This window comes from Taeniopygia guttata, chromosome 1, assembly GCF_048771995.1.
Source record: "Taeniopygia guttata chromosome 1, bTaeGut7.mat, whole genome shotgun sequence".
Lineage (NCBI taxonomy): Eukaryota > Metazoa > Chordata > Aves > Passeriformes > Estrildidae > Taeniopygia > Taeniopygia guttata.
The window spans coordinates 110,537,490-110,559,621 of NC_133024.1; the positions used below are offsets into that span (position 1 = coordinate 110,537,490).

The window sequence follows — 22,132 nt, forward strand, 5'->3', positions numbered from 1 at the left end:
ACATGTTCTGCTGCCCTGCCGCAGCTCTGTCCTGCAGGGCAGCGTGTGGGGCTCTGCCCTCAGTGGGATGGTACAAACATTAAATACCACAAACTACCTGTGCTGGATTTACAATAACGTGCCAATATCTGTCACCTACGTTGGACAGTGTGTCCCCAGCCTAAACCAACAGAAAAATGCCAACACCACAGTGAAACATGGAGGGCATGAAGAAGGAGAAAAAGGACAAGGCACACCCAATTTCCTCCATCTTGTCCCCTTTGGACCCCTAATCTAGAATCCTAAAATTTTACTTTTGCACCACACTTAATTATTACTGATATCAAACACTCGGAGCTGGTAATTCATCCTGTAAGATTGGAAACTCTTTTCCATGGACAGAGATCACAGCCAGTGTCTCTGGGGGCTCTGTCCAGGGGGGTTCCTGACCCCTGCCAGGGTCCCAGACCTGCCAGAGCAGCCAGAGGGAAGCCCTGGATACCCACATTGAATATTTATTGGAGTATACACGTTTGTATTAGGAGTCCCCCACCACCCTCGCAGGTGAGACCTGGTGTATATTAGAACCCAATTTTCAAGTAAAAGGATGTGGCTTGGCCAGGAGATGGGCCATGGCTGGAGAGATATGGGGACCCCAGGCGCTGATCATTGTGTGAATGACCCGAGATGGATATCACGGAAATCCTCGGGCAGATACAGGTGAATGCAGCGTTCCCAAAAACTTCATCAAAAAAAAAAAATCTTATTAACCTATGGACTCTGAATGGAAGAAAAGACTGACTGCTGAAATCTTGGCGGAATTTTCCTTATAAAAACCACTTGTGCCAGGATGGAGGTGTGTGGGCATAGGGGAAAACATCTCCTGAGGCTGACTCCTTGTTGCACACCCAGGGCCGACCCCGGGCTTGGCTCTGTTCTTTCCTTGTGGCTGGCTAGATAGAATTTGATTGCAACTAAATATTTTATTTTTTCATTTTAATTTGGCTGGACAAATTTTCTTTATAACAGATGAGTATGTAAAAATCCTCGGGTGCAGCATCTCTGAGCACAGCGCTCGAGGCGCCGAGGAAATAAAGCTGTTGGTGTGCAAAGGCCGTGCTGGATGCTATGGGTTTTGTGTACACTGAAATAACACAAGTGAGCAGATTTCACTGATGGCCTGAAGGCAGAACAGGCTCTGAATTAAGCAATGCTCCTTTCCCCCTGATGGGAGGGCAATGACATGAGCAGCTATGGAATTTTAGCAGAGCAAGCACCATGAGCAAGTCATGGAAACTCCCTTTCTCCTGACTGCCAGCTGAGCTGCTGCTTCCCCTGGGACACACCAGCCCGTGCCAGGCAATGCCACACTGTCCATGAGCCCCTCGTGTGCTGAACCCACCCCAAGTTCTGCCTCCCCACCTCTGGACCCTGGCACAGAGTGACCCTCAGCCACCCCAAAACAGCTCTAGTGAGACATCACAGCCCACTCTGGAATCAATGAGTGCTTCCAGGAGGCTCCAGACCCTTGTGGATCACATCCCAGGGCAGCTGGGTCTCACCTTCCCCAAGCAGACAAGCTCAGAGGAGTTCAGGGCCCCCATGATGTGTGGTAGATCTCTGCAAGTCAGCTGGAGGATGAACTCTGAGGCAGAGACAAGTCTCCTGAGCTTTGGTCAGCTTGCGTCACTCCATCATCTTGCCTCAGCCTCCCTGGCTGAGATTTCATTTTTATTCCACTTGTGCTGCTCTCTCAGAAATGTCACGAACATCTGTGCCTGTCCCAAGCTCACATTTTTCATTAAAAGGGCCAGTTAATTGCAGTTAAGTGAAGCACCAGCCATGTAGCCAGGCTCCAGCCCTGCTCTGTGGGCTCTGGATGGGCCCTGACTTAATTTCCCCAGGGAAAAGCCCCACAGCAGATCAGGAGCTGGGAAATGAGGGACACGGCAGGCACCTGCTCCCCTGGTGTGAGCTGGTGGCTTTCCAAGCCTGTCCTCACAAGAGGTCACACCAGAGGGACAGAGTCCACATTACGGGGGACACAGCCCATACCATTACAGTCTCCTCTGGCTGCACCTCCCGGATTTATGTGCCCAACACTGCAATAAACTGCAGAGATGTGCCCAGTGTTTTTTTGAGAGACTACTGCGAGGGTTTTAATCTGTTTGGAGCCCTTTTTTTATTATTTTTCTTGCTAACAGAGGTGGCTACTGCTATTTTAATTCCAGATTTAGAGACCTGTGTGGCAGAGCCCAAATCCTGATGATGATGCCAAGGAGATGAGGGGTTACAGAGATTGCAAGCAGCAGAATTTGCTTTGGGTGAAAAAATGCTAGTAAACTTTCAGGCTACTCCCAGTTTTTATGTAGCACTGGGTAGCTTGTAAATCAATCAGAAACCAAGAAATGCCAGAGTTGTGCAACTCTGGTTGGGTCCCTGTGCCTGCTTGCCTTGTGCCCCGGGTCCCATCTCTGTGGGGAGATGTTGAAACCTGGTGAGAGGGAGCCCTGGGGAGTGCCAGAGCACAGGCAAGGCTGCCACCCCGTGGGGACACGGCTTTGCCAGGCAATCCCTCCCTGTCTCCAGGGCTGTCCTTCTGCCAGGAGCCAGGGGACAACATTCCAGCACTAAAGGATCAGAGTGGGGAGGATGCAGCATCCCTTAACCGCCCGCTGCTCCCTTGCAGAGAGGTCTGTGTGAGCTCCGGGTGAGCAGGACAAGGAGAATCCTCCTTATCCCCCTGCCAAGAAGGGTGACAAGCCAGGAGCTCTGTCCCAAATGCTCAGGGACAGCTTCCTGGCTGGTAGCCTGCAGGTTGGAACCTGCCAGTTCTGCCTCTTGGATTTTTCTTGGAGGAAACAGGAGCCTGGCAGAGGTACCCTGCCCAAGCAGGGCAGTGCCAAGGAGGGGAGGGGGCAGGTAAAGCACCAGGAGCTGCTGCTGTCACTGTCCCCACGTCACTGCCACCCCCACCGAGTCACTGGGGCCTGTGGGAAGAAGGGGAATTACTTGGAGGAGGCTGCATGTCCCTGGAGCACCATCTGCTGCATCCTCCTGAGTTCCCTCTGATAATTCCTCTGGAGGAGAAGCTAAAGTCATTTCTGCTTTGCTGTAGGGAAGAGAGATTACAGGTCTGGGTGGAAATGGAGGGCAGGCAATAAAAACACACTGCTAAAAGGATGAATAGTCACCCTGAGCAGAAGCCCGTGGTTAAAGGCCACGCTTCACAAACTGCCCAGACACTTTGGAATTTCCCTGTGGGCTGAGTCCTTTGCTGCCTTTCCCTCCATCATAAAACTATCAACTAATTCACAACCAAAAAACATGCAAGAAATTTTGTTAATCCCTAAAGAGTGTTACCAGCACATTATTAATAGGTGAATTTGCAAAGAAAGTTGTGGTGGAGAGCTCCTTCCTGAAACCACCATAGGTTATGCATAACAAGAATTTCTTTAAATGACAATTAATCTCAGCAAAGGGAAACAAGAATTTTTGCACAGAAGAGGAGTATCCTGGACAGATGTGACTGGGAAGACTTCTGGGTGAAAAAATGGAAATATTTTGAGTTAGACACATTAGTGGCAGTGTTCAAGCTGATCTGCAAGTGGATGAGCCTTTTGGAGTCAGCGGGGCTCTGGGTTTGGGGACACATTCCCTGTCCCACACAAAACACCACCACACACCCCAATGTCCTTGTACAGAGGCTTTCAGAGCTGCTTATGGTTTTAATTAGCTTATGGATTGCAAAAGGCTTTAAAATCATCCCTTCTCATAGCAGGGAGACAGTCATGGTCTGGTGTCCCCAAAAGTGAGGGGCAGCATGGATCCTGAGCTGCTGCCCCTTCTGCGTGGCTCCTGGCTTGCCTCAAACCTGCCCTGATTTCCTGTCATCATTTCCTATCAAAACTCTCACTTTCTGCCAGCCAGGCATGAAAAGGGGCCCACAAATGGCTCAAGTGTCATTTCATGTCCCTGACAGACACACAGGCTGCTCAAGCAGCTGCAGGTAACATCTGCACACAGATCACACTCAAAATCTGTTTCCCTATTTTTACACCTCTGAGAGGTTTGAATGGGGGGGTCAAATGTCTGGATTCGATTTTTTTTTTTTTTTCCTATGCTGGCTTTGCTGGGTTTCTGTCAGGAAGGAGAGAGATGTCAGCACATGGCAGGGAGGCACGGAGGCTCTGGCAAAAGAAGCATCTGAAGGGACAGCAGCAGAGGCTGGGGACCTGTTAGCACCAGGCAGAGAAAGGAGGCAGCTTCAGTTAAAATGCCCTTTCCATGCCTGCAGCTACAGCTCTCTCCTGGAATGAAACTGCCCATTCCCAAAGTGCACTCATTCACGCCTTTCCCCCAGAGATGCAAACACAACAGGGCTGCACAATCTGTGGTAGAAAGCCCTGAGATTGCCCAGTAATTAATCTCAGTAAAAAATTGGTTTAAAAGAGTGTCAGACGCTGAGGGGATTTATTGCTTTCTAATTAGCAGAGAGTCATCTCCCTCCTTTGCTTTCTCCTGCATCTGCAGCACTTTCCCCCCTCCTGCAGCCCTGTCCCACTCCCAGCCTCTGACACAGGTGCTGTGATGCTGGTCCCAGGAATGATCCCTCAGAGGATGCAGGCAGGGGACTGGGATGAACCCTGGGGCACACTCCCTCTGTCTGGATAAGAGGTGGTGCCTCTGCTCCTTAACTTCCAGCCCTCCCTGAGTTTTGGCCTAGATATGGCAGAAGCAAGTGGCTTTTAAATTTAAATAGTCTCAGTGCTTCTGTGTTTATGGCTCATATTAATATCTAAGCCCACGCAGTGAGGGAAAAAAAAAAAACAACCAGCAAACAACTGCATTTATTTCCTCTGTTTTTCACAGCTAATCAGCATCAAAGAGGAGGAGGTTGGTGGGTTCAGCCTTTTGGCAGAGCACAAACTGTCTGAGATGATTATACCCATGTGGTAAATTATGGGGATGTGGGGGCCTTTCCTGAACACCCTGGATATGCATCTGTGTGGAAAGCTATTTGAGCAGAGCATGAGTGCTGAAACCTTTAGTCTTGGGTATTCACGTACACTGGAGCTGTGGATTTCATGTGTGGCAACTTCAGGGAGAGCTCATACCTCCACCCCACCCACCCACAACTTTAATCATTAATTTCAGATTAAATCTGTCCCGTGATTCCATGGGCATGAGGTTTGAACTGCTGTTTGTACTGACCCAATGGTGCTGGTCAGGCTGCTGAATTTTGTTCTTCCTCTGATCCTTTCGGCTCTGCTTGCACGAGGGATAACGGGAACACAAAATAAAGGGCGAGCCACCCTCACAAAAAGTACTTCCAGTGGTGGAAAGGACATCCTCCAAGTGGTGCTGGGCACCACACTGACCTCCAAGAGCCTTAAGAAGGAACAAATGAAACCCCCAACGCCGGTTGCCTGTTTCCTATATCACTTTATTGACCGCCACTGACCACGGTCTCAGGTTGAGCGCCAGATACCAGTGGGAGAGGTGGAGCTACCCTAGAGTTACAGGAGAGAGCAAGGGAGACGGTGTGTGACACACAGGCTGGGGAGAGCTGGCTGGGGATGAGAAGCCTCTGCACAGTGCTGAGCCCCCCTCTCTCCCCCCCCGAGGGCCTACAAAGACAGTGGAAAGACGTGCTTGTCCTCCTGTCAGTTGTCCCGAAGGGAAATGACAGGGCAAAGGTGTGAACAGAGACACTTAAACACTTTGCTGAAATAAAAAAATACACATTGCAACCCCCCTCCTCCCCCCGAAGGTGAGATATTGTTGGTAATTGTTATTATTGTTATTGTTGTTTCTCCTGCGGTTGCAAGGAACTCGTGGCAGGTTCGTCACACGGACGCGGGGCTTTGAGTGTGGGGCTTGGCTCTGTTGCTGTTTGAGAGTAACCAGTTTAACTCTGAGTGGGGTACAGCAATTCTGCAGGGCTTTTCCCCTGCCCCAAGCCTTGCCTCAAGGTTGGGTGCAACAGCAGCCAGCGTTACTCGTGCTCTCCTTCCTGCCTGATGGTGGATATGGGCTACAGCACCAGACAAAGACCCTTTCAGCAAGTACAGCAGCATTGCCACCCATGCCATTCCCATGATATTTAAGCTTCCAAGTCCACCAGCCGCTCACCCAGCCCCTCGTTCCATCCAAGGGAAGAGGGGGAGAACAAAAATAAAAGAAAACAAAAAAAAAAAGAGGAAACAAAGTGGGGGAGGAACCAACAGAAGAAACCCCTCTAGATATTCACTGATATCTACGCAAAGGCTCTGGGAGCGAGACCCGCAGGCGGTGGCGGCCTGGCCAGCGCGGTGGCCGGCGGGCTCAGGAGGAGGGCGCGGAGGTGGGCTTCTCCTCCCGGGACACGGGGATGGGCCTCTCGCTGTGGCTGGCCTCCATGTTGGAGGGGACCTTGGGGCCCGAGAAGGTCAGCATGCCATCGTTGGACAGCGAGCAGGTGATGGCGGCCTGGTCCACGTTGGCGGGCAGGCGGTACCGGCGGTGGAATTCCCGGGAGATGTAGCCGTGGTCGTCCTGAGAGGCAGTGGGGAAAGGGGGGAAGGCGTGTCAGAAACTCCCCGGCACTCGGAGCAGGAGATCCACAACCACCCTGGCTGATCGTGGCACTGCACTGCCACCACTGCCAGCACACCTCTGCTGGGTTAAATTTTGCTGGTTTGTAGGGGCAGGGATCCCCCCTGACACCTCTGAAGCTGCAAGAGCTGAGCACAGCAGCAGGGAGTGATTTTGGCCATAGGTTTGATGCCAGGTTGGGATTTGATTTAGACCTCTGATTTCAAAGGATGCTTGGAGACAAAGTCTGGAGGCCTGGGAAGGTAAAAGCAAGGTGGTTGTGTGCACCCATGTATTTATTTACTAGGCTGCAATGCTGTGTCAACCAAAGTATACAATCCTGGCCCCCTTCTTTTTTTGGCCAAAAGAATGAAAAGTGCAATTATTTTTTTAAAGTTGGCCATGAGAATAACTATATTTAAAAATACATACTGTTTCCAGGCTAGAGCTTTGTCTGGCCAAAAATGTGTATGAGAAGAATTAAATCCCTGCTGGTATAATTCACTTTTCAACCCCCACAGATATTTCCATGACATCCGTGTTAAAAGTTTCCAAGCCTGAGGCACTTGGTTGGTTTTCTTTTGTTTTGTTTGCTCTTGCTTTTCTCTCCCAGACTGGCATATAAAAACTCTGTTTTCACTAAGGGTTCTGGCTTATGAAAACTCAGCCATGCTTCAGCAGTGCCAGATGATGTTCTGCGTCTAGCCCAGTGTTATTAGTGAACAATGGACACGGTCATCTGATGGTTATGGAAGATGATGATTGAAAATAAACAAAAGAGGGGTGGATTAGCTTGTTATTGTCAGATATCAGGTGGGGGCTCTATGGGAACAGGCCATGCAAGTAATGACAATTCATAATTAACTCCTTCTTCTGATATATTCTGGTTTTTTTCCTTCAGCTGAGAACAATTGGAAAGGAGGAAAAGAGAGCTGGACTCCCCAGCTTCTCCACCATCACCGTCACTTCACTTACCTGCCTTTCACTGTGCTTGCCATGGATTTCCACAAAGTCATCAATAATCTTCACGCTCAAGTCTTCGGGAGAGAAGTGTTTTACATCCAGCATGATTGTGAATTTGTCCCGATCAGACCTCACCTGGAACGAGCATTGTCACACAGTGAGGCCCCAGCTCTGGGTGTGGGGACAGTGCCAACATCACCACAGATCAAAACCCAAAAAAGGGGTGGTCTGGCACTTTGTCTTTCTGTGACTGTGGGTCTCAGCAGGGGTCTTCTTCCCATTGTGGGCACCCAAGGACATTGAGAGGCTGTGGGAGGTGTCAGGGTCACCAGGAGACCATGGCTGGTGTCTGCACCTTGGCTACTGCTCTGGGGAGAGGTGTTACTCCTTGCTGCTGTTCTTGTGCCAGGGATCTTTTAGCACTCAGTGACCTGCCAGATGGACCAGGCACAGAGAGGGGATGGAAACCAGTGTAAGACTCTCTGGTAGCATGTGTTTTGTCTTTTCAGTGATTTATGGTTTCGTTGTGGTCATAGCTCTGGGAGGAAAGCAGTAAGAGAGGGCTACAGAAAGCACCTCTACCTGAATTTCAGATCATGGCCCCCACAGCTACACATTCCCCTACAGTTCCCTTCAGAAAATTGCTCCAGGGTCCTTCAGTGAGGGATTTCTAAAACCACCGAGCTCCCAAGGTGGAGGAGAAGGTGGAGAAAGCTCCAACTTGCCAGGGTCCTCTCCCATGGCAAGTTTTTTTGTTCTTTTTCACTACACAGGTGGCAGGCACAGAGCAACCAAAACAGCCTTCTTGAGCTGCAAACAACCCTCCAAAGGAGCTGAAATGGTTCCTGTTTCTCGAAGGGAAGCTTTGTCCCCTTGAGAGGTTCCCTTTGTGCCCAAGAAGGGATGGGTGGCTGTGCCTGGCAGTGGGCTCAGGACCTTCCTCGTCCCCTCACACGGGGCTACAGCAGCGTGAGATGTGAGTGGAGAGGAGCAGCTGGAAAAGGAGGGAGAGGAAGGAAAGGAGAGGAAATAAAGGGCCCTTACCTCTGAAATGCCCGACTCCAGCACGCTGCGGAAGAGGGACTGCCTGTAGTAGGGGCTGATAGTGGACGAGAACAAAGGCAGGAGGTCATACTCAAGGAGACCCTCTCCAAAAAACTGGTCGAACAAACGGCTTGGAATGAGGGGTCCCAGAGCACGCTTGAACCAGGGGTGCTGGATGGTAATGTCCATGCTGCTGCTGCTGCTGCTGCTGCTGCTGCTGCTGAGAGCTGTGGCTGCAAGGGGAGAGCAGAAGGGGCAGCGCCGCTGCTGGGGAGACGGCGAGGCCTTGGCTGGACTGCAGCCCCAGGGAAGCTCCCCCTATATATACCGGCCTGGCAGAATGAAGGCATTAGCAGGATTCCTCTGGAAAGACATGATCTCATGATGGAGGCAACATGGTCAGCAGAAATGCGGAGACTGACCTGGAAATGACAGTCTGGTTGGAATCGGTGCCAGATGTCCTGGAGGGATGATGCCAGGCAGCAGGCTGCGAGGCACAGGGTGCCCAGGGGTGCTGGTATGTCCCCTGTGGAATCAAGCAGGCTGAGCAGGATACCCCGGTGGGCATCTCAAAGATGCTTGTGAAAGAGATCTCTTCCATAGGTCTTCGTAACCTGACCCTGGGTTTCATTAATTTGCTTCTTTGCTGCCCCTCCTTGAAGCAGAAACTCAATATTTCTTCCAAATAAATGAAATAGCTTTCTTCCAAGCAAGGAAAAAGGGTCAGATTCAGGTTGAAGAAGGGGAAACTTTTTTGTAACACACTACAAAGTGCCTCTGCCACTCAAGAGGGGCCTGACGCCCCTGGCACAGAGATCATGGCAGGACTGGCAGGGAAGCAGGACTAGCAAATGATTTAGAGCATCATTTTTTGTCTGACAAAACAAAAACTTTCAACAAGAAATACTTTGGCAAAAGAAAGAAAGAAAAACAAGCTTGGTCTCTGACTGTAACATCAGTCCCAAAGCTGCTCTTGTGAGTGTCTTTGTTTTGATTTAGGAGTGATGGGGGAGATCCATTTATCTCATGGTGTCACAGCACAGATCTTGCTTAACATGCATTTCTGGCTAGAGGTGTTTTTCATTTCTGTTTCACTTAAAGCCTCCTTTAAGGGGTCAGCTGGCACCCTGGGCTGCCGGGCAATGGGCACCGTGCCCGCCGCTGGAGCCACAGAGAGCTGAGGTGGCTGGGCACTGAAAGGGCAGCCAGGCTGCCCAGCTCCACAGCAGGGCTCACAGGCTGTGGCCACAGCTGAAACCCCATTCCCATCACATCCAGAGACGCAGGGATTGTGTTCCAGGAGCCTCTGAGCAGCAGAAGCACTAGTGCTGGGAGTCTTGTGCATCCCAGCACCTTTTACAGTCAGCAGAGAACAAAAGAAAAAGAGAGGACACTTCAGATATGAGGGGCTGAATCATCCTCTCACATTTTCAGGGACTAAAGAAACTAAGGCTGGCTGAGATCCTGACCTCTTCTTTGGGAGAAACCAGATCATTCCAGGCCAGAGGAGCTAACTGAGAAAAGCACTGAGGCTTTTCTATCACTGAGTGATACTCAGCTGGGAATCACCTGGCATCCAGGCACCTTTGGAAAATCCTTGGCCTTGGAGGAATTGTAGGAACCAAAAGAACCTGTTACAGAGGCTTTCCTTCATGAAAAGCAAAAACTTGAGCAGAAAAACACCCCAAACCACAGTAAAGACTGCTAAGAAGACAGACAAGAGTTTAGGTTCCACCTTACGCAGCTCCAGCAGGAAAAGCCCCATGGTCTGGCCTTGGATCTCAGGCATGAAGGATTTCCTAAAATCAGGTGTCAAAAAGAGATCAACCACTCCTCAAGCCATGGAGGGAAAAACCACAAGATAGAGACCTAACCCCTCATTTATTCCCATTGTACCAAATCTGTCATTTTGTTTGAGGAATTAAAGGAAAGCAAACAAGTCATAAAGCACTACTAAGATTTGTCTTCAAGAACTATGTGAGATTTGTCCTGCAGTGAAAAAAAATCTCTCCTCAGTCAGCCAGTTCCAGAGGCCTGCTAACCTGTATTTATCCAACTGGCAGCAGTGACCTGATGCAGATGCATCACCTGATGTGCAGGATAAGAAGAAAAATGAGAGGACAGATGGGAACAAGTTCAAATCCCAAAGCACTCAGTGGAACACACAAAGCAAGGTATTTATTTGGCTGGTAGAGGAACTGTGGGAACTGCTTACACAGAAAATGAAAGAAATTTGGGGTTCTGACAGGTGAGGGGGTGAGGGTGAGGGGTGAATGCCATCCCTAAAGTGTGTTGGGAACATACTCTTTGTATTTCCCAAATCAGGGGTTATGGTGGGAGCACAGGGAGCAATGCACACAATGGCAGGATCCTCTCTGGGCATCCTTCAGTCCTCACAAAACTGCCAAACCCTTGAGCTCTGACCTCCAGCGTGTTCCCCAGATTATTCCTTGGATTATTGAGGCCAGGAGGAAGGAGGGAGTCCAGTCTGCTCAAAGGCAAATCCAACCAGGTCTTGAACACTTCCAGGGACGGGGCAGCCACAACTTTTCTGGGCAACCTGTGCCACTGGGCAACATACAGGTAACCAGAGCCCTCTGTATGTTCAGAGAGGTGAACATTTCCTTAGAGAAAAATGAGAAATATATCTTCAATTAATTTTGTCTGAATTATGTATATTACCATACACTCAAATAAATGAAAAGCATCAGCCAACTTTGTGGTTTTTTGTCTTTACTTTCTTCTGGACCTACATTTTCATGGCTTTCCCTAGCATTAATCATATCCATATGTCTTAGACAGACATTTTTGTCTTTTGTGGGCAAAAATATTTCACTGAAATGTAAATTTCATTTACAGGGCTTTTATCTGATGCAGACTTCACACTGCCTGTATGTCTCTGGGGGGAAAAAAACAATCTCCTGAGATGCATCACATGTGATTTCCAATGGTCTAAAACTTCTGTGTCCTGTTCAGATAAGTTGTCCAAGCTGCCTGTCCAGCAGTGAAGGGACAGATGCCTCCAGATCATGTGGGAGGGCAGGAAAGGTGAAATGAGGCCCCTTTCAGCAGTGCCTGTGTCTCAGGAGGGAGCTGAGGAGGCAATTCCAATTTTAATCTCCTTTTGGACAAGAAAAGCTGCTGAGATGAATCCCATCCAGTGGGAATTTGGTATGAGAGGAGAAAGTGATCATTTTGCATCAGTTCAGCAGAGCAGACCTCAAAAGACAAGCAACATTTGAGCATCATTATCACCTGCTGAGAAACAGCAGTGAGATTTGTTGGTGGAAATCGAATGGAAGAAAATTAATGCATATGGTCATGAGCACATCCAAGAGCAATGCATCAAAGGCAGTTTTTTCCCAAAGATTCATTGCAAGTTTAGAATGTGAGTCAAACTGAGAAAGTCCTCCAGAATTTTCTGTTGTCCAGAACATATATATATTGAAATAATCCCTTCCTAAACCATGATGTGTAATTGCCAGCATGTGAGTGAGACATTTAGTAAAAGATATTGCCCAGGACAAACTGAAGAAATCCCAGACCACATTTCTGAGTAAAGCTGCCATCAGCAATCACAGCCCTTGCTTGTGTTTAGCTGCTCTCAGTTTGTCTGCATGACTGACTCCCACCTCCCCATTTCCAGGCGAGCCCAGCGCTGTCTCCAACATCCTTGCCAAGCTCTGTACAAGCCCAGGGTGAAGAAAAAAGCAAATATTGAAGTGGAGCAGTCACTGGTCAGGTGTAGTGACTGGTCAGCAGTGACTGTGGAGGGTTTGTAGGAGATTCTGAAGTGCTGACAGAATGGGGGTTCCTGTTCCCAGCTGGTTTCTTGCAGCCCCAGGAGAGCCAAGAAAGGCAGACTCTGCTCTGATCAGCATTTCTGCTCAAGTCAAGTGTACCCTGTCACCCTGCAGAGGATGCAACTCTTTAGCTAGTACTAATGGAAAACAGGAAGGCATCCCAGTGCTTTTTCTTTCAAATACACATATCTACCCCCAGAATACAACTATACTCATTTAAAAGGTCCTCCGTGTTTAGATGTCAGCTGTTTAGTGCTGATATAAAGGACTGAGCAATCTCTGGCAATATTTAATGATAAAATTGTTGCAGCATGCCAGTCAGACTGTTTCCACTTCATAGAAATCTATGAGTTACAAAAACAAGATCATGAGAGGGACATGAAGCTAGAGTAAATAATAATGTGATTTTTTTGCAAGTTTTCTTCCTGCCACTCTTGCTGCGGTTGAAAATACCACATAATGTGTGTAAGAAAGCTGGTGAGTGGGGAAAAGAAACAAAAGATCATGTTTTTCTTAATTTTGCATAGATCAAGCTTTGGAAAGGATGCAAGAAGTCAGTATGAAGCCATAGAAGTCAGAATGCAAGCAGTCAAGCACAAAGGGCAGGCTCACTCCTGGCTATCAGTTCTGGCTGCTAAGCACTAAGAAAAGCTTTTCCTAGAAATTATCACAGAGCATTTCTTTCTTTCTTTTTAGGGGAAGAGCCTTTTCTTTATAAGACTCACTTCCTATTCCTCATGGCCAGGAGCTTCAAACCTTTCCACCACGGCAGACCTGGGATGCTGATGGAGGAAGGAGCAGGTGATTATGACAGCAGTGAGATTCATTTCCCTCCCCACCAGACACCATGGAAAGCAGGAAAGCAGTGATCCTGATGAGTTCTGAATGCTTGGTGATATCTTGCTAAAGTTTCTAAGGGATGGGAAGTTACCAGTGCAGTTTGCAGGATGCTTATCTGGGGTTGGGGCTGCAGGGCAATGCAATGGCAGGCCTGGCATGAGAAATGGCAGATGCTGTTTTTTAAAAAATTAGATTAATTAGTGATTCTTATTAAAAGAAAAGAACACTTGAAAACAACTCTTCACAGCAAAAAAAAAAAAAAAAAAAAGAAGCCGTTTAGTAGGAGGGTCACTACATGCTGAGCACCTTTGGAAAAACAAACAAACAAACATAAAACTGCCACCAAACTGGGCTTGCTTTCATTTTAAAGAGAGACCAGCATATCCCTGAGAACCCTGCAAACTCCCAGCCTCTCAAACAGTCCTGAGCTACCCAGCTGGGAGCAGGTGAGCATCCCCTGCTCTCCAGACTCTTGGCTAAGCTTGTCCTGGTGCAAACCACCACAAGTCTCCCTTCCCTCGCCTCTGCAGCTCCTGTCTAATGACTGGTCAGCCCTGTCCCCCAAGTTTTGTCCCAGGTGGTCCCCACTCATGCTGACAATGCTTTTATTTCATTTTACTTTTGCAAAGTTGCTGAACACCAGAGCCAGGGAGGGACAAGTCATGGAGGGGACATTTTTAGTTTTCTACCGACAAAGAAATCTTCACCTCACCGCTTTTAAGGCATAATAATCTGTTTTATTGCTGCCCTTTGTGATTACTTTTCTACTCCAACATCTTCTTTTTGCCCTTTTTAGAGTGATGGGGCAATTTTCATTTTACAGTTTACAGCAATACACAGTCAGCTTTACAATTCAGCTGTACACTGGAAAAGTTAAACATCCACTCTACTTATCCCAAGACTGATATTTATTTTATCTAAAGAATTTATATAATATCAACAGTCTGCCTTGGTGCAGCCAAAGAGGCTTAAAAAATTACTAGCAATCCCTTTTTTCCACATCAGAGCCCACATCCTAAACACTGAACAAATCCCATTGGTGTTTAGGGCACATAATATCATTGTTGTCAAATCAATGGTGAATTTACGTGCTGCTAATCCTTGGCACTTAGTCAAACAAGCTCAGCAAGTTTTAGCAGCACAATGCATTTTATGTTTTCATCAATGGATTTGCATAGGGAATGAGGGATGCTCTTTGCAGCAGCTCCCAGAGAGTGGGAGATATGGAGAGAACATCCCACACACACCCAGAGAGCAGGAGAAGGGGAACAAGAGCAGGTTTGGAAGTTTACAGCTGCTTAGCAGTGATGCTTGTCCTCATCTGTAGATCTCAGGTGAGTATCATCCTGTAAAATGACTTGGCAGAGGTACAATTTCAGCCCTTTTCACTCCCCTGGTCCTTTCTTTAAATAAAACCATCTCACTTGCAGCCCCATAGAGCTTGCTGCTGAGAGTTCTCCTGCCTTGCAGCCAGATCTCATCTCCCTGAGCTTTCCATGGTCCCTTGTCCTGCTGTATAAAATATTCCCTTGGCTCTGGAAATTAGACCCATTTTTATTCTCAGGCAAGCGAGTTTGACAACATAATTTTGTGATGTGATGTTTACTTGTCTAAAACAAATAATTATGGCAAATGAGGCAACATCTTGAGGAATTTAAATCTTGGCTATTTTTCAGAATAAAGGAGAAATTAGGTCCATTCTTGGTTTGGTGTGATCCTCAAAAAATTAGATAATTAAAAAAAATAAAATGAGATATCTCTTCACATAGAGAGCTCTCCAAAAATTAAATCACAACTTGCCATAACTTTGAATCCATAGAGTAATCTTCTTTTTCTTCCAGTGTATTTGACTATTTACTGTGGATTATTTCTTCACAGTCTACATGAGCATTCTTGCACTGAGCAGATCATCATACAGAGCCCATTGCAGGGTGAACATATAGAATTTTCTTCTCCAAAGGATTGATACTCAACCTTTGCACTGGGGAAGTATGGAATACAGGGAGGAGTGGGTAGCCAGGAAGACGAGTGAGTAGCCAGAAAGAAAAGTGTTTTTTTCTGCTGGTGTGGGGGAAGTGGTGCTGTAGTGGGGAAGGAGAGGCAGGAGGAGAAGGAGGAGGTCTGGAGGAAAGAACACTGGAAGAGAAGATACCATGGGAAGAGAGTGGTCTGATCAGGACAAGCAGCTCTGCAAAAGGCATTCTGCAAACCCTGTAGCCACTTGGAGATGGTGCAATGAACAACCCAGTCCTGGTCTGAGTCTGCCTCTCTCTGTCTGAGCAGGGCTTGGAGGGGAAGCACTAAACATTGAATGCAGAGAGCATTGCATGAATCACTAAGCCATCCAGGAAAGCTCCCAAAATTGCCTGATTGCAGGCGATGCTGCAGGAATTGTTTAGTGCTCAGCTGCAATGGGGGGACTGGGAGCTGAGCAGTTTGGCTTGCAGAGGTGGTGGACAGGGCAAGAAGGCAGTATCAGATCTAACAGGGACACTGATAAATGGGGTTTGGACAGACAAGGCTTGTTATTGACTCAGGCTGGAGAGTGGGAGCTATTGAGACACTTGCTGGTACTACAGACACTGAAACCAACTCGGTTCTCCACCAGCTTCTGTGTGTACAAGGCTACCTGTAGAATTAGGTTCTTTAAACTAGAAAACCTACAGTGATTGAACACCACACATCCAGAGACTGCTCTAGGGAGCGCCTCCCTTCACAGGAACCAGGTTCAGAAGTACCTGAGCAGCACCACAGGATCTGCAAATCTCCCGGTGCTGAGGAGAAACACAAAACAATCACAGATTGTATATGGCTTGTAGGGACCCACTCTGTTCATGCAGCCTAACTGAGAGCAAATAAAAGCCATCTCTTGATGGGATAATGATCCCTGTCCTCATGCCTGGATGCCAGATAAGTCTGTTAGGGTGGCAGCTGTCTGGTGACTTGGAGAATTTATTTTTACAGTAGCTCAGTGATGAGAACCTCAGGGAAGAAAAAAAAAAAACATCCCTTGGCAGAGAAAAGACCCTAATGAACCATTTGTCTAAGCTGCTCCCAAATCCTCTTGCTGGATTTGTGTGCACTCATGTGAGGATGAGCATTAGCAGGAGGTGGTGGAGGTGACTGGAGGAAAGCTTAGCGCGGCGGGGCGGCGAGCAGAACGCTGAGCGCGGCTCTCGTGCGTCACTGCGCCCAGCCTGACCCCAGCAGGGCTCCCCAGCTGCTGCTCAGCACTGCTCAGAGGCTGCTCCGCATCCCCAGAGCCCGGGAAAGAGTCACAAAATCCCCCCTGACGTCTCCTGAAGAGCTTCTGAGGCAAACAGAGCGCACGGGCCAGACTGGAGCACAGACTAAGGGATAATCAAACCAGAGAACATCACATTTCCAGACTTTAAGCCACAGCAAAGTGCTGTGCTCAGGCACAGCAGATGGGATATCGGTGCTGCTGACGCTACACCAATGGCCATGGCTCTGCTGTGTATAATTAAGGTTAAATGATAAAATTGTCAGAGCATCTGCAGTTTGAAACAACCCCTCTTTTCTCTTTCTTTTTTTTTTTTTTTTCTTCTTTCCCAGACCAAATATGTGGGAATCCAGAGCCTCCCTCCGGCTGCCCTGGAAGGTCTGGGACCCTGGCAGGGGTCAGGAACCCCTCTGGACAGAGCCCCCAGAGACACTGTCTGTGATCTCTGCCCATGGAAAAGAGTTTTCAATCTTACAGGATGAATTACAAGCTCTGAGTGTTTGATAAGAGTAATAATTAAGTGTGGCACAGGTACAAAAGTAAAATTTTAGGATTCTAGATTAGGGGTCCAAAGGGGACAAGATGGAGGAAATTGGGTGCGTCTTGTCCTCTTTCTCCTTCTTCATGCCCTCCATGTTTCACTGGTGTTGGCATTTTTCTGTTGGTTCAGGCTGGGGACACACTGTCCAACGTAGGTGACAGATATTGGCACGTTATTGTAAATCCAGCACAGGTAGTTTCTGGTATTTAATGTTTGTAACATCCCACTGAGGGCAGAGCCCCACACGCTGCCCTGCAGGACAGAGCTGCGGCAGGGCAGCAGAACATGTTAGAGATAAACAGAATAAACACCCTTGAAAACAGCACAGACCAATTATGGCTTCTTCTTTGGCAGCGGGGCTGAAAGACAGAGACTTTCTACAATCTCAGAATCATCAATACCCACAGATTCTGACAAAATACAGTGGGGGAAAGCAAACAAACAGAAGAATCCCTGCTGCAGGGATTTCACTTTCCGAGTGAAACAAATAAAAGAATTTGTATGTTAGTTCTGGGAAAAGTGGTGCAGTGGAGGGGAGTTGCAATAACAGAGGGAAACTCAGAACAATAATTTTTAAATGCAGGGTCCCAAATCTAAACTCACAGCGTGCAGACATAAAAGTATTTGAATAACATTTCTCACTCCTTAGGCTGACACAGTGACCTGTAGATCACAGAGGGGCTTTTCAGTCACCCAAAGAGGGTGCTCTCAGTTATAAGGGTTTAAATAATGCACTTTATGATCAGATGTGGATGGAGGAGAATGGCTCTGGAGCCTTCTCATAGCTTTCAGGCAGATGAGCAAATGAAACTGCAGTCTGTTGCTCAAGGCTTGGTGTTCTTTCTCCACCTAGAGCACAACAGGAGGAATGTTCTGTAGCCACACAGAGAGATCTGAAAGGTAACTCTCCTTCAGTGCTTTGCCACTGATCGAGTGTGTTCAACCTTCCTTTCTACCTCCAAAGCCTTGTCCTGCTCTCACTCTGACTCTCTAGTTTTATTCACCAGGAAATCTGTGTATTTCTGTGCTGTGGAGTGATTAAAACGTGCCAGTGCTGTTCAGCCTTCCTCTGGGTCTGTGTTGCTTTACAGACCCGTTCCACAGTGCCTAAAAGAGTTGGTGCTTCTAAAGAGCTGCCTGCTCTTCCCAATCCAGTTAAAAGCAGGCCACCATTCTCTGAAGGGCATGAATATTCACTGCTTTTATGGCCCTGTTGTGCCCATCCTCTTCCTGTCCCAGCCTGTGTTGGAAGCTGGCTCCTGCCCAGAGGGATGAGAGAAGGAGGGCAGACATTAAATCATCCCTGTGGTAACAAAATGTGGTCCTGAGGGCTCCAGATCAGCTCTGCTCCTCTCCAGGGTGGGCACTGCTTCCCAGTGGAAGGAGACATTCCTTACCTGCAAGAAGACATTCACACTTTGGTGCTGATTACCCTGGAAAGGGGAAAAGGGGATCCAGGCATGACCACATTGGCTGTAGAACTGGCCCTACTCAAGAGGTGTGTAAAGAAAGCATCCACAGGGGGCAAAGGGACTTTTCCCTAGGGGAAAAGTATTCCTGAGAGTCCCACAACTCACTCTGACACACAGCACCCTTCCTCCTGCTCTTCTAACCCACACCACTAAACTTAGGCAGTCCCTGTGCATTCTGTTTCTCCTCTCATGCACCACCTTCTTCTGGAATTTGGGAGATTCTTTTTTTTTTTTCTGAAGACTAGAGTTTCAAGAGGCTGCAACTGTGAATGAGCCAGTCCATCAGCCACTGTGCACTGCTGCAGCTGTGGCACTTTATTTGCAAGCCCTGATCCAGGGGGATGGGTTATCTTGACCTTCAAAGATCCACTTTGATTGAAGAAATAAAAAATCAGCCAAGAGAATACCTGCTGTGATCAATAAAACATTAAAAAATATTGGCATGTATCTTTAAGAAAATAAGGACAGCCTTCTCAAAACCTGCATCTGTCCCTCTGGGATTCCCAGAACCTGAGAATTCCAGGCCATGTGAGTAAAAGTGCAGCCCTTGTAAGGACATGTGTTAAGTGTCTTCACACTGAGAGGAATTATGTATTTTGGCTTTACAAACAAGCTGTGGGTCTGCTGGTAGATAAAACCAGCACTGAGATAAAAGAAACAATGGGGAGGATTCCACTGATTGATGAATGGAAGAGGATATTTGCTTTTACAAATAAACTTCAAAAGCAAACTAGGTTTGCTAATAAATGAATTTGGATATTGAAAATGAAAGAAACAATGGGGAAAACCCTCTAAATTCCATAAGAATGAAAAATTAAAAGGGAGGGTTATACATTAGAGGGAAATCTTTGGTATCAGGCATTATGGGAAGTCTGTACCTCCCAAGTACCTCAGCCGATGGGGAAAGAGAGAGGCAAATGAAGCCAGGAAATTAGGATAAAAAGGAGGCTATGTCCTCCAAAACTTTGAGAGACCCCAGGGGAATACCCCATGGCCTCTCCCTTTATTTGAATAAAGTAGAAGGACTCCTCTGTCTCCTTTTTGGACATAAACCTCTAATGTTTGTGGATTAATTTTCCTGACAACACCAAGCAGAAGGGACGTGTCCCTTCTCCAGTGAATGTTATTCCAAGGGTTTGGACATGGCTGCTCCATGGCTTTCAGCAGCTGGCAAGGGCTTTTTATCCCCATAAACTGTAGCACTGGCAGTTTTTCCAGTGTGTTCACAGCACATCAGATGCAATGTGCAGCCTTCAGCTGAGATCACAATATGCTCTACATCCATTTAACATCTATTCCCAGAGGTTGCCACACTGCAGAGTTGGCTTTTCCTTTACCAAGCACTCAGGCAAAATATGCTCCAGGGTCTGCAAATCTGCACAGCTCTGGAAGGGGTTCTGTGGGGTCGTTGTTACCATTCCCAGGCATCCTAAAAGGTTTTCCAAACCTCTGGAAAGCACCAACACCCAAACTGCCGCCAAGATGACCTGAATTAATCAGGAATCTCATCCATCCCAGACTTTTCTGTGAGCTGTCTGTTATTCCCTACATAAGGGACAAACATGGGTGCCTCATTCTTACCCTTAAATCAGATCTGATTTTCAAAGTGTTCATCTCCCAGCTCCTTTTGGTCCATAGACAATTAGATTTTCCCAAGCAGCCCCCAGGAAATGGGCCATATTCTTCTAATACCTGGTGCAAATAGGGAAGAGGCGGGGAAATCATGTTATCAACACAAAACAAAGGAGGTGCAAAGGAAAGAGCTGAGGTTTCACATGAGCTGCTGCACTGTTTCACACTTCTTTAGCTTATCTCCCAGAGCAGCACCCTTTGGAGGTAAGCCCTGGTTTTACCGTGCCCCTGCAGGATGACTTCTCAACCTGAGCTCATTCCCTAAACCCTTCCAGCTGCAATGGGAAGTTCAGCAGAGCAAAGCTTCAGCTAAAAGTCATTGTACAGAATCCAGAGCTGAAAGACACAGCCTGAGCCCTCCTCAGCCTCCTGCATCCACGGCCAGGGAGTCTCCTGTCCTCCCACATGTGGCATGCTCTGACATTTGCACCAAGGGCTCTGCTAGCCCAAAAGTGGCACACACCCACCTCCCAGCTGAATCTGTGCTGCTGATGGCACTCTGCTCCACCAGGGATAGACTAGGGCTGGGGAATCACCAGGAAAAATGAACAGAGCAACAAGTTTTTTTTTCCCCTGACCTTTAGCTGGACATAGGAGTGCTCAGAACCTGGCACACGCTATCTACAACATGAAAACAGTTAGGAATGACAGCCTGTAGGACTTGACCTTGTTAATCCAGCTATTTAGTAGAATGTGCAATTAGACAGCACCTGTAGGTGAGCCTGCGCTGATATACCTGCTCCATACCTAAGCACTGCTAACAGGACATTTTTTGCAGCTGTGATTTTAGGACCACTTCTGGTCTAGAAACACAGCAAAATTCCCACAGCATTCCAGTGAAGACAACTGCTTAGGAAAGCAGTTTATATGGGGGGAAAAAAACAAGCCTACAAGGTTTTGTAGACATTGGCATACTGATTAAAGTGCCATGGATCTTGCCTTAGGGTGCTCACTGCAGCTGCCCATTTGTTGAGAGAGACAAAGGGCACAGAGAGCCTTCGTGGAAAAGGATTGGGATGGGCATGTGCTGCTGCTCTGCCCCTGCAGAGATGGAAGTGGTTTGGTTTAATGACTGCCACAGAGGTAGACCAGCAATCCCTGTTCACCTCGTAGAGGTGATTCCCACATCCACAGAATCACAGAATGGTTTGGGTTGGAAGGAACCTTAAAGATCATCTTGTTCCAACTCCCTGCCATGGGCAGGGACACCCTCCACTAGAGACCAGTTTGCTCAAAGCCCCATCCAGCCTGAACACTTGGCCTTAACCACTTTAAAGGATGGCACAGCCACAGCTCTGGGCAACCTGTGCCAGGACCTCACCACCCTCACATGAAGAATTTCTTCCCAATATCTAATCTAAATCTCTCCTTTTTAGTTTAAAACAAATCCTCCTTGTCCTATCACTGTCAGCTCATATACAAAATCAGACTCACTCTTTTTTGTGAACTCACTCTAAATACTGAAAAGCAACAATAAGGTCTCCCCAGAACCTTCTCCAGGTTGCAGCTCTCTCAGGCTGTCTCTACAGCAGAGGTACTCCTGTTCCTGTATCATCTTTGTGACCTCCTCTGGACCTGCTCCAATGGGATTTTCTTTTGCTGAGGACCCCAAATTTAGATCCAGCACTGCAGGGGGGTCTCATGAGGGCAGAGTAGAGTGGGAGAATCTCCTCCCTTGGCCTGCTGGACACCCCCACTTTTTTGCAGTCCAGGACATGGGGGGTTTCTGGGTTGCCAGTGCACATGGCCAGCTCATGTCCAGCAGTGTCCCCAAGTCCTTCTCTGCAGGGCTACTCTCAGTAAGTTCTTCCAGTGTTGATTTCTCTCTCTTGGGGTTCCTGATGGTCAGGGTGACCCCAAGAGAGATCATAAAGAGTCTTTGCTTCCCTGGCCCAAACACAGCTGAAGAAGAGTTGTTTTTTCAAGGTTGTTTATTTCTTCTTATCTCTATATTCTTTCTCTGAACTGCCGTGGTCTGCCTAGCACAGAAGCCACGGCAGTCTGGCTCCGAGCTTGGGCAGCTCCCACATTATATACT

The 22,132-nt window shown here is 47.8% G+C and overlaps 1 protein-coding gene across 1 annotated transcript; it reads right to left on the reverse strand.

Moving 5' to 3' along the window:
- Positions 1–6,058: 6,058 nt before the first annotated feature.
- Positions 6,059–8,939, reverse strand: CRYAA (crystallin alpha A). Its single transcript, XM_012569469.5, has 3 exons — positions 8,563–8,939; positions 7,531–7,653; positions 6,059–6,516 (listed from the first exon to the last, which is right to left on the reverse strand). Exons 1-3 carry the CDS (start codon positions 8,749–8,751, stop codon positions 6,307–6,309), a joined length of 522 nt encoding a protein of 173 aa, XP_012424923.1. The 5' UTR covers positions 8,752–8,939; the 3' UTR covers positions 6,059–6,306.
- Positions 8,940–22,132: the final 13,193 nt, after the last annotated feature.

What these genes read in the sequence shown, in the direction of transcription:
- CRYAA (XM_012569469.5), bottom strand. Translation starts at nt 8,751, where the DNA reads ATGGACATTACCATCCAGCACCCCTGGTTCAAGCGTGCTCTGGGACCC. An exon ending in TGGAGTCGGGCATTTCAGAG is followed by an intron (nt 7,654 to 8,562) that starts GTAAGGGCCCTT and finishes TGCTCGTTCCAG; the next exon opens with GTGAGGTCTGATCGGGACAA. An exon ending in GCAAGCACAGTGAAAGGCAG is followed by an intron (nt 6,517 to 7,530) that starts GTAAGTGAAGTG and finishes ACTGCCTCTCAG; the next exon opens with GACGACCACGGCTACATCTC.